Below are 16,344 nucleotides of genomic sequence, written 5' to 3' on the forward strand. Positions count from 1 at the left end.
TTGATTTAGATCATACCTGAGTGGTCTAGTGCTTTTCCCTACTTTCTTCAGTTTAAGTCTGAATTTGGCAATAAGGAGTTCATGATCTGAGCCACAGTCAGCTCCCGGTCTTGTTTTTGCTGACTATGTAGAGCTTCTCCATCTTTGGCTGCAAAGAATATAATCAATCTGATTTCAGTGTTGACCATCTGGTGATGTCCATGTGTAGAGTCTTCTCTTGTGTTGTTGGAAGAGGGTGTTTGCTATGAGCAGTGCGTTCTCTTGGCAAAACTCTATTAGCCTTTGCCCTGCTTCATTCCATACTCCAAGGCCAAATTTGCCTGTTACTCCAGGTATTTCTTGACTTCCTACTTTTGCATTCCAGTCCCCTGTAATGAAAAGGACATCTTTTTTGGGTGTTAGTTCTAAAAGGTCTTGTAGGTCTTCATAGAACTGTTCAACTTCAGCTTCTTCAGCATAGGCTTGGATTACCGTGATATTGAATGGTTTGCCTTGGAAACGAACAGAGATCATTCTGTCGTTTTTGACATTAGTTCTCATCAAAAAAAGTTCCTCAGCCCCACCACAAGGCTTCTCTACCTTTTCTGTGCTTCCGCGGGGCCTGTGGGCCTCCCTTTGTTTCAGCACTTGTGACTGTACCTTTGTCTCCGTAGGAGACTCTTAGGAGCTGATTGAGATTCAGTAAAACTTGCTTTGTGACCCTATGGACTGCAGCCCACCAGGCTCCTCTGTCCATGGGATTTCCCAGGCAAGAATGCTGGAGTGGGTTGCCATTTCCTTCTCCAGGGTATCTTCCCAATCCAGGGATCCAACCTGGGTCTCCTGCATCATTGCAGGAATTTCTTAAAGTCTAAACGTTTGCCCAAAAATAACCCACTGCTGTGATGTGCTTTCTCTTTTCCTTCCCCATTTGTCAGGCCAGATTATGGCTAGGCAATGGCCATTTGGTAGTCTCTGGTGTTTTTATAGCCTTGGAAGCAAAATAGGCTAACTGCTAGCCTTTAGATGATCCCATGTGCAAACAGAGACTAATGCTTTCCCCGCCTCATTCAGGTGTAATAGTGGGTGGAATGGATCCCTGAAAACAGAGTTTTAGATGACAGGTTCTCCTTTTTCTGTGTGACATGACAAGTTAGTAATTTTCATTCAGTGGGATCTCATACACTGATCCCTTAAACTTGATGGAACTGCGCTGAGCAGACACCCATGTTGTCGTTTTCCAGGCCAAGAATCATGCAAAGCAGGGGATAAAGGAGGTGAAGAGCAAGCTTAGACACAAGGTGCGTCCAGCGCGTCTCGTTCCACCTGGATTCCTGTGTTAGTGTGAAGTGTATCCTGCACAAATCACATGGGATTTATGTTTTTAATGACTTTTGAAATGTGCTTAGCCCTTTGTTCAAGGATGCATTTTTCATAACAAGCCCCATGGCAGCTATCTGCCATTCTATACATACCCCCTGAACAATCTCTTTACCCTTTGCATATTTTATCACAGAGGTGCAGAGAGCTTCAAAGGTGCTTTAACAGGATGTATGTCTTCATAAAGCTGATTGCCTTGATATCAAAATTGAAATTCTTGCTTCAAGCTGAGACTTTTTTTTTTTAATGATGATCTCTGGTGCAGAATTAAGGCAGAAATGTCATCACTGGGCTTTACCAGATCTTTCCAATAGTAGCTACTTTAAATTGAAACATGTTCTTAATTTACAAAGGAGATGTATTTGAATCTATGAATGTTGCATATATGTAAATAGGTATAGGTATGTATATATGTGTTTGAGTTGATTACATGTTATGTTTTTGAAGATTTTATCAGTTATGTTTTGAATTTCTACCTCTGAAGAGAAGAAACTATTTAAAACTTCCATTGTAGTAATGGAGCATGAATGGGCTTCATATAAACTTTATTCAAATTGTTCAAAAAAGTCAGAGATTTTAGGAGTTTTTAATTCATAATATATAAAAATGCATTTTCTTCCTAAATAGCTCTTTTTAAACTTACACTCCAACTGTTAATTTTGTTATTTGCACCTGTATCAGATACTGTCTGTTAATTAGGAAACCTTAGTAATAAAATGAGTACTTTAGAATAACCACTTGTGGATCTCTGCATGTAGGAAAACGAGGATGACTTTGGGACTTGTTCCGGTTCGGTGCAATACACGCCCATTTACACGTTACATGGCGAGAGGGGAGGAAACCTAGCCAGACGGAAGATTTCCCAGGTGAGAGGATTCACCCTCCTGTCTCCCAGAGTCTGATATTATGTTAATTAAGCTTTCCCAGGCGAGAGGATTCACCCTCCTGTCTCCCAGAGTCTGATATTACGTTGATTTCAGTGATTTCTTCAGGAACAATTTTGGACCCACTGATTTTTTTTTTTTTTAATCATATGGTAAGAAATTCTCTGATGATGGTCAGTATGAGCAGGTGGAGTCTGGGCAGGCGCAAGGGGCCTGTGAGCCCCGGGTCCAGGTACCACTCCACGCCCGTCACTGGGTCGTGGCCTCATGGTGAGTGGGGGGAGACAGGGCCATGTGCGGTTGCGTGGCAGCGGGGGCAGCTTAATGGTGGCTTCCTTAACTACACAGTAAGGTGAAGCTCATACCTGGGGATCTGACTGCTATAGTACTCTGTAGAAATTAGAACATGGAGTAATGTATGTCTGTCTTTTTCTCAAGTTAGATGTTTTGTTTGCTGTAGGTAGTTTAAAGCTTCTGCTTCCACCTAATGCTACTTCACATACTATCTTAAAGTAGGAATGTGTCCGGGATCAGAGCTGTGTGTGTGTGTCTGATTTTGCATCATAAGTGTGCTTCTGTAGGATTTTAAGAAGCAGAAATTGCACACACCTCATACTTTAAGTGGTCTTAGAAAACTGCCTTTTGAAAGGAGTTTGTGAGTAGATTAAAGTTCAGAAACCATTGAACTGGAAGCAGCCGCAAAGCTGCATCTACCACAGCCACCAGTTTACACATGAGGAAGCTGACTGCCGAGTGGTCACGCCGCTTGCCCGACGTGGTGGGCGCTCCCCTCTCATGTGCAGGTGGCTTCCCTGGCTGCACAGACAGCGCAGTCCCTGCGTCTCCGGGGACGGGGAAGGGCCGCGAGGCTGCGCTCTAGAACCTCAGCCCTTGTAAAGAAGACCCATTCGGTCAGTCATTCAACAGCTATTATGTATCAGATACTTTTCTAGGTATTTTGGAAAAACTTGAAAGTTCTTTGCTTTAAGGGGCTGTTTCTATAACATACAAAATGCCTTCTCTATGATTTATCTGTTTGTTAAGCTTACATTTTCATACGTTAGTCTTGCTCAATTGCAGTGTATTGGCAGTGAATGCTGGTTGTATGACCTGAAGCAAGCCTTTCAGTGAAATAATTATCTCACAAGGGGAAGAGCCTTTTCTGGTTCTCCCTGTTAACTGGAATACATTTATAAACTTGTAAATTAATGGTGGATTTGCAATCAGTTTCTTAATTCTTCTCCTGTCATTAGAATGTTCACTTCCCGTTTGTCTGTTCTCAAACTTTGATAGCTTAAAAACTTAACCAAAATGTTTACTGCTTTAATGTTCGAGCACTTAGATCATATGTATATTTATGTGTGTGTGTGTGTGTGTGTGTGTATATATATATATAAAGCATGATAGATAGATTTTTGAATTCTTTGATTTCTTTAGTGATCCATTGGTTGTTTAGTAGCATATTGTTTAGCCTCCACATGTTGGTGTTTTTTATAGTTTTTTCCTGTAATTTATTTTTAATCTCAACAGTGTTGTAATCAGCAAACATGCTTGATATGATTTCAGTCGTCTTAACTTTCCTAAGGCCTGCCTTGTGGCCCAGCACGTGGTCAGTCATAGAGTACATTGCATGTGCACTTGAGAAGAATGTGCTTTTGGATAGAATGCTTTTATTTATACTTTATACCACCTGGTCTAATGTGTCATTTAAGGTTGATTTTCTGCCTGGATGTTCTGCCCATTGATGAAAGTAGGGTGCTGAAGTCCCCCACTATTACTGTGTTACTATCGCTTTCTCCCTTCACAGTTGTTACTATTTTCCTTATATATTGAGGTGCTCCTGCGTTGGGTGCATATATGTTTACAATTGTTTTATCTCCTTGAATTGATCCCTTAATCATTATGTAGTGTCTTTTTCTTTTTTAAACCTTGCAACTTTAACCTTTTTTTAATCTTTACAACCTTAAACCTTACAACTTTATTTTAAAGTCTGTTTTGTCTGCTATGAGAATGGCTACTACAACTTTTTTTCTATTTCCATTTGCATGGAATACCTTCTCCCATCCCCTCACTTTCAATCTATATGTGTCCCTAGGTCTGAGGTGAGTGAGTCTCTTGTATATAGCATATATACAGGTCTTGTGTTTGTATGCGTTCAGCCAGTCCGTGTCTTTTGGTTGGACCATTTGGTCTAGTTACAGTTCAGGTAATTATTGATATGTGTCTCCCTATTGCCATTAAGCATTTCAGGTTCCTTTTTGTAGGTCTTTTTCCTCTTCTTCCTCTTTTGTTCTCTTCTCTTCTAGCTTGATGACCATCTTGAGTGTTGTGTTTGGGTTGCTTTTACTTTTCTGTGTGTGTATCTACTGTAGTTTTGAGGTTTGTTGCTCCCATGCGGTGTTGATATAGCGGTTTATATATGTACAAGGTTGTTTTAAGTTGCTGGTCTTTTACCAGCCTAGAGTTCTTTAGCATTTGTTGCAAAGTTGGTTTGGTGGTGCTGAATTCTCTTACCTTTTGCTTGTCTGTAAAACTTTGATTTCTCCGTCATCTCTGAATGAGAGCCTTGCTGGGTAGAGTGTTCTTGGTTGTAGGTTCTTCCCTTTCATCACTTTAAATATATCGTGCCACTCCCTTCTGGCCTGCAGAGTTTCTCCTAAAACTCAGCTGATAACCTTATGGGAGTTCCTTTGTATATTATTTGTTGTTTTTCCCTTGTTGCTTTTTTTTTTGTCTTTCATTTTTGTAAATTCGATTACTGTGTGTCTCGGCATGTTCATTGGATTTATCCTGCCCTGGACTACGTGTGCTTCCTGGACTTTGTTGTGAAAAAAATATGGGAATCTTTGTTAACTGTACCATACTTTAAAATAAAAAGAAAATATTTAAATTGGAGGGATGCCTATCTTAAATAACAGTTTTAAATTAAGAAAATTACCTTTAGCTTCTCATATTTAATTTTTAAAATCTTTGGGTTTTTTTAACATGGCATATTTTTATGATAATTTAATTAGAAAATATGTTAATGATTTCTGTTTTTGTTTTATTTGAATTCCTAGAGACACAGTTTCTTTTTTTTTAGATGATTTTTTTTTTTTTTTAATTTTTATTAGTTGGAGGCTAATTACTTTACATCATTACAGTAGTTTTTGTTATACATTGATATGAATTAGCCATGGATTTACATGTATTCCCCATCCCAGTCCCCCCTCCCACCTCCCTCTCCACCCGATCCCTCTGGGTCTTCCCAGTGCACCAGGCCCGAGCACTTGTCTCATGTACCCAACCTGAGCTGGTTATCCGTTTCACCCTAGATAATACACATGTTTCAATGCTGTTCTCCTGAAACATCCCACCCTCGCCTTCTCCCAGAGTCCACAAGTCTGTTCCATACATCTGAGTCTCTTTTTCTGTTTTGCATATAGGGTTATCGTTACCATCTTTCTAAAGTCCATATATATGTGTTAGTATACTGTAATGGTCTTTATCTTTCTGGCTTACTTCACTCTGTATAATGGGCTCCAGTTTCATCCATCTCATTAGAACTGATTCAAATGAATTCTTTTTAATGGCTGAGTAATATTCCATGGTGTATATGTACCACAGCTTCCTCATCCATTCGTCTGCTGATGGGCATCTGGGTTGCTTCCATGTCCTGGCTATTATAAACAGTGCTGCGATGAACATTGGGGTGCATGTGGCTCTTTCAGATCTGGTTTCCTTGGTGTGTATGCCCAGAAGTGGGATTGCTGGGTCATATGGCAGTTCTATTTCCAGCTTTTTAAGAAATCTCCACACTGTTTTCCATAGTGGCTGTACTAATTTGCATTCCCACCAACAGTGTAAGAGGGTTCCCTTTTCTCCACACCCTCTCCAGCATTTATTGCTTGTAGACTTTTGGATAGCAGCCATCCTGACTGGCGTATAATGGTACCTCATTGTGGTTTTGATTTGCATTTCTCTGATAATGAGTGATGTTGAGCATCTTTTCATGTGTTTGTTAGCCATCTGTATGTCTTCCTTGGAGAAATGTCTGTTGAGTTCTTTGGCCCATTTTTTGATTGGGTCATTTATTTTTCTGGAGTTGAGCTGGAGGAGTTGCTTGTATATTTTTGAGATTAATCCTTTGTCTGTTGCTTCATTTGCTATTATTTTCTCCCAATCTGAGGGCTGAGACACAGTTTCTGATAGGAGAAAATTATATTAAGTTATAGAAAACTTTACAGGATAATAAGTTATATTCATTGCATACTTACCTTGAATCATTATGGCTTTTATCATAATATCATTAGTGCAGTTATCTGCATTCACTAATTGGCATTTTATGGTTTTCAGGTAGACATGACATGATATGATGACTTTAACAAGAATTAAAAGAAGTAGGACTTGTTCTTTTAAGAATTATAGTTTTATTTTCCTTCTTGGTATATAAGAATTTGTTAAGCTAGCATATTTAGATTTATTGTGCAGATGCTGATAACGTCTGAAAAACTACCTTTATGAGTGATAAATATGAGTGTCAGGTAATGTGTGCAGCCAGTGTATATATATATGTATCTGTCCCGTTTTATAAGTAGATACATATATCTCTGTATATGTATTTTCACAGCTAAATTTTTTGTTTATATTTCTAAACATTTGCAGCCCAGTATTTATTATAATTTAACCTTTTGATTGTATTTTTCTGTAATTGAAATTTGATTGTTCAGTTTTAGATTCACACACTTAACAAAAGAGGTAAATTTTGAGCCCTTTGGCAGTTTTTTCCCTGGTTACTTTCCACCCTTACTGTTTTTTCCTCATAGCTGCCAGAATGCATGTTTTCTTGCAGTACTGATTTTCCTTCTCTGAGCTGATAGTTATAGTGCTCTGAGATGATAGCCAACTTGTGGTCAGCAGCTTATTTATAAAAGCAGACCATGGTACACTCCAGTTGAAACTGTCATCCAGCCCCTGTCTGAATTCTCCCTCTAATCTCATAGCATTAGGAAACACACACAACTATACGTGGAATAAGACAGCAACAGGGCGTGTATCATGAGGAGCTTCCTGTTCCTTAGGACAGCCAAGCGCAGGAGCATGTGGGCCCCAGGCAGGATTCGCGTGAGAGGCCTGGGAGAGCCTCTCCACCGTGCCTGACCCCCGCCCCAGTCCCTCTCTGTCTCCATCTCACCCGTTCTGTGCTTTGCCCATTTGATCACCATGCATTCTGCAGATCGGCTTTCTCAGCTTCTCTGCCCTGTCACTGAGCTTGCAAGCCTTCAGTTCACACAACTGCTGGAAATGGACCACAGTTCCCAAGTCCATGTTCTTGCTGAAGAGCGTAATCAAGTGCACGAAGGGCAGGCATTAGGCTTTGACTCCGTCTACCCTCACTGTTGAGGGATGGGATGGGGGGAGACCATGTTACCAGGGGTGCTGGGAGGGTGTCTGTGAACAGAGAAGGGGTGTTAAGGATTGTGACAGTATCTCAAGGGATTTTCGCTATTTCTCATTGCTTTATAATGCTATTTTCCAAAAAGTTATCTTTACAAAGAAAGAAAAAAGAACCGTCTATATTTTGGGGTCATTAGAGGCTGGATCTTTGTCCCACAAACCCGAGGCTTGGTTCAGGTCAAGGTCAGCCTACCTGATGGGCTGCTGTGGCCTCCATTCTCCCAGGAGACGGGCCACGCACACAACAAAAGGACCTTAGGGTACAGTGTTTGCATTTTGGGCACAGACCTCCGGAGGGAGCGGGCACCGTCAGCTGCCTTCTCTTTGTGGTCTGATGTTGCAGAAGCTTCCTCAGTTCACTTTTTGGAGATAATCCAGCCTCACTGATGTAATCAAAATATGATGCAGTATCTCGTGAAGGAGACAGAAAGCTGATGCTAGAATCCTGTGTGTGTTACTCTGTGATGATTCCCAAACCATCACGTCTCTCACTCCTGGCCTTCCAAGTTGTAACATTCAGATCTGAGCTCGTTAAGACTCTCGGTTAAATACAGAAGCAGTTCTGAGAATGGTTAGACGTGGTTAAAGAAAGAATCTAGATATAAGTAAATATGTGAGAGACACTAATGTTTATCTCCTTATTTATAGTCTACCTATTTCCAACAGTGGATTAACATCTTACAAAGAATCGTGGAATAAAGAATTAGAATTCACTTAGATAAGATTCACTGCAGTGACAAAGTATAGTAGGGAGCTAAGCCCCTTTCTTGTGCTTAGCCTCTGACATGAACAACAGAGAAAAGCCCACAGCTCCCGTGATTCATAACACACACAGGTTTAGAATGCCTTCGAGCAGGTTCACGCCATCCGGGGACCTGGGACTGGATGCTCACAGTGGGGAGGACGTACCTGGGGAGCCCGGCATCCCGTTTGGGGAGACAGGGTCCCGTGCAGCCTCGTGATGGGCGGGGCTCAGGCTCATCAGAGCCTCCCTCGGAAACACTACCCGCCCCCCCAGCCCCACCCAGCTTCCAGGCTGTGGCCTCCGCTTAAAGACAGGAAAGGCTGCAGGCCGAAACACCCTGTTGTAGAATGCACTGTCTCCTCCCTTCTGTGCCAGCTCTCTCTCCTGTTAGTCCTGGCCTGTGCCCGGCTGCCTCTTCCATTTGAGTGTTCACGTGACCAGGTTCTCTTAAGACTGGCTGGCTAGTAAATTCAGGTACCTGAAAGCAAGATTCCCTAGAGACCTGTGGGATTTGGTGATCCAGATAATTTTGATGTTTTTACTACTGTTTCCCAAACCTGAGTTGTTACAGAGTTGAAATAATATTGAAGTACGCTAGAGCAGCCTTGGAAAACAGGAAGAACAGAAGTGGTTCCTTGGTTAGCAGAATGTGTCTGTGCATTTGTGTGTACAACAGGATTAGTTTAAAACTGCCAGCAATCCAAGCAGAGTGGGAAATATTCCCCATGATTTTTCAGATTTAGAAACTGGGAGCAGAAAGGTTAAGAAATGTGCCCAAAGTTCTACAGTATTTAATAGCAGAATTGTTGTTCTGTCGCTGTCGCGTCTGACTCTTTCCAACCTCATGGACCGCAGCATGCCAGGCTTCCCTGTCCTTCACTGTCTCCCAGAGTGTGCACAAACTCATGTCTGTTGAGTCAGTGATGCCATCCAACCATCTTGTCCTCTGGATGGAAAAGCAGACGGACTGATTCTGGAGCATGAGCCCCTGGCCTTCGCACGGAGAGGTTGCTCGCAGAGGAGGAGCTGTTAGAGACGGGGTAGAGACCTTCCAGCCAGAAAGACTTGACTCAGAAAGGTGCTGGCATGGAGCACGGAGCCAAACACAGCTCTGCAACTCCAGGCACTGCAGTCCGCCAGGCTCCTCTGGCTGTGGGATTCTCCAGGAAGAGCACTGGAGGGAGTTGCCATTTCCTCCTCCGGGGATCCTCCCCACCCAGGGATCCAACCTGTGTCTCTTGCATCTCCTGATTTAGCAGGTGAATTCTTTCACCATTGCACCATCTGGGAAGCCCCAAGCCTTAGTTTCTGCATTTGTGAAATGATAGTACTGATACATGCTATCTTCCTAGGATGCTGTGGCCATCATAGATGGTGTATATAGAGTATCTGCCACACAAGAGGCACTGCGCAGTCGGCAGCTGTCCATTCGTACACAGACATGCTCATTGAGCTTCAGGTCTTTCAGAGCAGTGGTACATCTGACTCTCCTCTCTTGGTTACTCCTGGAGTCACTAACAATCCTGCTGTCACTGTGGACCCTGAGATTGTCTGTCTTCATTCTAACTAGAGATGCCCTTAGATCCCAGTTCATGATTTGGAAAGAAATACACAGCTTTTTACTTATTTATTTATTTTAACCAAGAAATCTCTTGGCTTGTAAGTTTCTAAGACGTTACGTGTCATTTTATTGTCAGATTATCAATACAAAGAATGTGGACCTGACTCCTCCGCTCCTAGCCTATTTGCTTATCCGTTTGAGAAGTCCGTCTCAGCTGTATGAAGAACTTCATGTTTCCAGTTTTCTAGCTAGACTCGTGTAACTGCAGCACTTTATCTTCATCCACTTTTCAGAAGAGGAAAATGAGATTTGGGTCATTTAAATTTTAAGAATGTAAAGTAAAAAAAAAAATCAAATTTTATAATCTGTGTGCTGGAGAGAAGAGCAGAAACCGAAAGTGTGTGTTGTTTAAAGCTTCTGTTACTTAGCTTAATTTTGAAATGGATTGTGAGTCTGTACCTACTCCCAGCAAACAGTAATTTGTGTGTTGGTCTGCTAATTAGTAGGGTTATTTCCCGTTTTGTTGATGAGGATTAAATAAATGTCAAGGGTACAGCCATGGAGCTCTCCCAATTAGGCTTCCCGTTTGTGAAACCCAGCACTCTTCCCTTTTGTGTGCAGATGACAGTTCGGGCAGCAGCCCCAGACTAACAGGGCTCCAGGGAGAGCCTCCTCCAGCTTTACTGAGAACAGGCCCAGTCATGTCCAGGGAGAACACGGCCACAGTCAGGGCGCGGAGACGCGCTGTTCTCGACTGCAGGCCCGCCTCCTTTCATCCGCTTCATTTTAGAACAAAACACTGCAGACTTATCGAACAATGTCTCGGCCAAGTCTGTCATCTACAATTATGTTGTAAAGTGCTGGCTTGTAAAAATGCATTGGAATTTTCTAAGAATGAGAAATTAAGTCATATGCAAAATTTATATGAACCTAAGATACTGCTCCATATTTAATATAACATTAGCCATTTTTAACTTCTCCAATCATCGTAACGTCTGTTGTCTGTGTGCCTCACAGGTGTGTGCACACGCGCACGCACACACACACACACACACACACACGACACCAGCCCAGTGACCGGTGAGCAGGAGTGTTGTGTGTGACGACTCAACCTTAACAGATGGATGGCCCTAAGCAAGCAAAACCAGCACAGTACAATCAAGTGAAAGTGGAGGGTTGAGGATTTCTGTTGTTCAGCCCCATTAAAACCCTGGCACATATATCACTCTTAACTGTTTCACGTCTGGACCGACTGGCAATCCCCTCAGGTTTGTTTTCAGCCCATCTAATTAATTCTGTAAGAGCTGCTTGAGGAAATACGAGTGGAAGGTTATTTTTGCATTTGTACTATAAGCTGTGTGACTGTTGACAAACACCCTCACTTGGGGTGCAGTCAAGACTTAAACCCAAACACAGTGTTTACAAATGCAAACACACTCAACCGTCATAATTCCTCCTAATAGGACCAGCTACTATTAAATTAGCGGCCACTTACTCTGTTTTTCAAATACATTCACAAACAGACTAGTAGTCCAAGATAGGAAAAGTTCTTTTGAGTGCAGAAATAAGGAAGATGTTTATGCCATACTATACAGTCTATATGATTTTCTGGGCTTTTTGCCCGTTATAAAGGTGATAACGTACACTTCAAACGCAATTGCTGTCTTTTTGAGTCTTTATGTTTTTATTGGTTTGTAAATCTTCCTGGTGGATTTGGAATACAGTGCAGCAGCAGTGAGCCCATTTTATAATTGATGAGTAATGTAACCTCATCTTTAAAGAACGTGCTTAGAAGTTACATATGCCTTTCTGGCCTGTGGAGACTTGCAGGTAAGGCATTTCAAAGCCACATTTCAGTTGAATGGGAATTTAAACCCCTGTGTGTAAGCATGTTTTAAATATGAGCAGTCAGGGGGTTTATATCTTACACAGAGTAAATCTCATGTTTTAAAATCCTGCCAATGAAGTCGTTTCTGTGAAATTAACAGGAAAAAATAAAAATTTAGATGCTCTTGCTTATTAGTTCCTAAGCTTAATGAATGGTGGGATATCCACACGTAGTAGGGTGTGGCTTATAGTGTATTTATGACACAGTTTTCATCGTTGAAATTTAGTAGAACCCAGGGATAAAATCAGTGTAATTACGGACAGTGTCTCTTGCTCAGGTGACATAATAGATTTCAGAAAATGACACACTTGTTGGGATCTTTGGAAAATACAGTCCATTGAATAGCTTTGCTTTATTGGTCAAGAAAGAAATGGCAGAGTCACTGGTTTAGAGGGAAGTAGCCTCTTGCTTCTTATGGGCAAGAAAAAAGAGACTGTAAATCACAATGTGAAGGATAATTGTGACCTCAGGGGAAGGGGGAGGAACTAGGTTGTGAAGGAGGAGGGCCAGATATTTGGAAAAAATACTTAATATAAATCTTACAAAGAAATAAAATAAGTTTAACCAAATCATGTTAAGCCAGAAAAACCATTAATTTTTTGTTTTAGCACTCTGTTTACTTTGGTTCAGTACTGAGAATTCTGTTACTGTGATTAAGCTAAAATGTTGAATTAAAGTGATCAGAAAGGATTAGAGAAGTATTAAAGTCTGAGAGTTTCAAATGATAAAATATTTTTAAGAAATAGCTCAAGTGTGTTTCTACTAAAAGATGCCCTTAAGAAGTACTGCCTACATGAATCATGGCTTAGCAGTCTTTGTCCGAAAGTTACTCTTTCACATAGCATCTATTTGGTCTAGTTTATACTAATGTCACTAATCTATAAAATTGATCTTTTAAGTTCAGTTTGAAAATTTGGGTACCCTATTGTTGATTTAAAGAAAGTTATTTTTCTCTGTTGTTTTCTGTTGAAATAATATTAATTTTGAACATGTCAAATTTGATTACAGTTAACATCTGTGCCCCCACCCTCACCCCCAAAACCTCAGTTATGGGTGACAAGGGTGCCCTCTAGTGAGTTCATGTAATATTTTCTTTCCTTGAAGAAGATGGTTGCATAAGACATAAGTTTATAAGATTTGCCTCTCTCTTTTGGAGATACAATCGAATACACATTTGAAAATCTTATATTGTCATAAAATTATTCAAGAACATTATCCTTTCAAAGAAATAATTCAAAAACCAACTCCTTCTTTCACCAACTGGCCAGGATTTCATTTCTAAAATGAACAATACCTAGTGTATTATAAAGACTTACGTGACAGTGTTCCCTGTATTCTATGAGATCTTTTTATGTTAAAATGTGCCTTTTTAATATTATAATTTTACTCTTCAGATTTATTGCCAAAATTGGCTGTGTCACTTATCACAAAGTCTTGAGACAAAAACAAAGATACATAAATTTATCTTGAGCTTAATCTTAAATTGAGCTTCCCTTGTGGCTCAGATGTTAAACAACCCACCTGCCAGGGCAAGAGACGTGGGTTTGATCCCTGGGTCAGGGAGATCCCCTGGAGAAGAAAGTGAAATCCCATTCCAGTATTCTAGAGAATTCCCTGGACAGAGGATCCTGGTGGGCTACAGTCCATAGGGTCACAAAGGGTTGAACACCACTGAGAGACTAACACTTTCACTTCCAGGACCATTCTAGACTTCATATCCATAATCACACCACTAAGATCTCTCTGTTCCGTTTAACTCTTTTCTTGTGAATCTTTAATTGTTTTAAAGGCTTCTGGTGAAAATGACGACAGCTATCCCAAATTTTATAGACAGATTCTTATTTTTTTCCTAAGCATCCTGTGATACAGAAATGGTGGTTGTCTTCCCGTTTTGTGTGTAAGAACTGCTTTTCAGGTTCGTCAGAGATCAGTGTTAGTGTCGATGAGAGGAAAAGCCAGTCTTGTCTTTGTAGGGGTTCCTGCTGTTGCCGGTTAGCATCCCCAGGAGAGAGAGACTGTCAGGAGTGTCAATAGATGTGCAGCTTCAGAGTATTATGGGACCTGATTATAATTGGAGCTGGATTTGTGTCCGTTACACGTGGTTCTATTTCCTGGTGCAGAACATAAAATACTAGCATAGTAGATAAATATCTTAACGAGTTACACAACAGGACTCCCTTCTCTCCAAGTGCTTCACGGTCTTTCCAGCGCTCCAGTCTAACCCTGGCGATTGTGCCGTGCTCTCATCCCTCTTGGCCTTCATCAGGCTCTGACATTTGTAAAATAACGCTTTTGAAACCCAGACAGAATCGCAGTTTCTCTTCAGAGTCTTGCCGCCCTCAATACTGAAACCATTTGGTGACTGCACACATCCACACACATTGATGCTTACTATGTGTGGATACAGTAACCTGAAAAATATAGTCCAGCTATAGTTATTTTATAAATTAGATATTTTATTCCTTCACTATGTACTTTTTACAAACATAGTTTATTAAGGTGGTTGGAAATCAAACATTTCTGCTAATCAGTGCCAACTTTTTAGCTGCTTCTTCCAGCTAGAATCATCATCTTCTCTTCAGCTAGTGAAAGGAATCTAATGCTAGGTTATATTGAAAATAACGTGGACTCGCTGTGCGCCAAGAAACCTTTTAAAATGTGGGGCTATTGAATCCCTGTCAACAAGAGTGAAATTGCAAATAGTTTGCCATTTATCAAAGGATTATTTATTTATTTACTTATTTATTTAGCTTTGAGAATAATGTTTTAATAGTCTTCTACAACCTCTTGTTTTTACACTAATCAATAATCTTTCAGAATGGAAAAGTTGCAAAAGCTCTCTCAAAATTTGCCTCTTCAAATATTAAAGAAGATAAAAATAATGAAACAATGTATCTTTAAATACTTACAGTTAACAAGTTACTTGGTATTTGAACAGTCCTTAAAAGCTGGTCTAATCATTCACAACTGTATTGCATGTGAACTCAGGACGAGACCCTCACTCAGTAACCATGGTGGGGAGAGAGGGTGCTTTAGCTGGTGAGGCAATTGGATAGGTTTTCACATCATCTCTGATCAGCCCTAGAGAGGCGAATTCTAAAGCACTAAAAGATTTTGAGACACTATTTTGCCAAACGGAACTTCCTAAAGAAAGTCAGAACCATCTGAAGGAACTTGCTGACATCAGTAAAAGGACTTCTGTCCCAGGGTCTGTTCTGAGTTCAAATTATTCTGTCTCTGAAATCTAATGTGATGATTTCTTTGGTCTAATTCCAGAGTGGTCCTCAACTTAGTAGCAATGTTAATTGAAATAAGCGTCCATGGGTGCAGTCAGTGCGGTAGTGTGGGCCAGGTGTGGACAGCACCCTCGTGGCGTGTGCATCACACTCAGTCCCACAGGAAGCAGCCTGCGTGCCTGTGCTGGCTGCTCACAGCCTCCCGGGTCCTGTGCTGGCTGCTCACAGCCTCCCGGGTCCGCACCGCCGCGTGCTCAGCCTGGGCCAGTAGCCTCCTCTGACCACCTGGAAATGACCGGCATCAACCAACTCAGACAGACGCGCCTTCACCAGCCTGTGCAGTCCTCCTGTTCACGCCTTAACACCACGCTCCTCACTGACTAGGAAGACCCCACGTGGGACTGTCGAGATCTGAAGTTCTGGAGTGTCACAAACCTGGACCAGGAAACCACGTGGCCTCTCACGTGGCACTTGAACTTGAGCCACTTTCCTACCCTCTTCTAGCCTCTTAGCCTTAAGGTCCATGCAACGAAGCTACTTCTGTTCATGCCCGCACAGATCCCCTGCAGAAATTGCAGTTAGTGCCGTGGGGGGACCTGTTCTTACAGCAGCCGCTGGCTGCTTGATGAGTACGAGGGGGTGCTGTCCTGGCCCGCCTGCCACTGCAGCGCCTCCCCGTGGGTGCGGCGAGCCGCCGCCGTGTGGGGAGCAGGACTGGGCCCGCTGAGGGTCCCCTGCGGCTCTTGGCAGCTCCGTTCTGCTCGTCTTTAGTTTGTGTTTATTTATCCCTGCCCCCCTTTCCCGTTGTGTCTCAGTTTGATAATTTGTTTTTTCTGTTTGAAATTTCGTGTTTACCACAGTACAGTTGGTTCACACGCCCCTCACCTCGTGTAACTGCCGTTCACTTCCTGGGGTGAGAGTGGTGAGGATTCCCTCTGCTGCCGCTCTCAAGCGTGCGGTGCCGCACCGCAAACCGTGGTCCCTGGACCTGCTCGTCTGCTAAGGGCAGGTTTGTACGCTTTGACCACCAGCTCCCCAGCCTCTTGCGCACCCCCCTGCCCCCGCCACCACCGGGTTCCAGCCCCTGGCAACCAGCGGGCTCCTTTCTAAGAGTTGAGCTGTTTTAGGTTCTGCATGTAAACGAGGCCATCCAGTGTCTGTCTTTCTCTGTCTGACTGGCTTCGCATAATGCCCTCCAGGTTCATCCCCGCTGTCACAAATAGCAGGTACCACAT

The 16,344-nt window shown here is 42.0% G+C and overlaps 1 protein-coding gene across 3 annotated transcripts in view; it reads left to right on the plus strand.

Moving 5' to 3' along the window:
• The window catches only part of DENND1B (DENN domain containing 1B), a 261,115-nt gene that overhangs the window by 220,619 nt on the left and 24,152 nt on the right, over positions 1–16,344 (plus strand). For all 3 annotated transcript variants that reach the window (XM_070473840.1, XM_070473842.1, XM_070473841.1), the window contains 2 exons: positions 1,224–1,280; positions 2,118–2,225. In XM_070473840.1, the coding sequence (XP_070329941.1) occupies positions 1,224–1,280; positions 2,118–2,225 (165 nt within the window). The remainder of the gene's footprint in view (positions 1–1,223; positions 1,281–2,117; positions 2,226–16,344) is intronic.

This window comes from Odocoileus virginianus, chromosome 11, assembly GCF_023699985.2.
Source record: "Odocoileus virginianus isolate 20LAN1187 ecotype Illinois chromosome 11, Ovbor_1.2, whole genome shotgun sequence".
In the NCBI taxonomy this organism is placed as follows: Eukaryota; Metazoa; Chordata; class Mammalia; order Artiodactyla; family Cervidae; genus Odocoileus; species Odocoileus virginianus.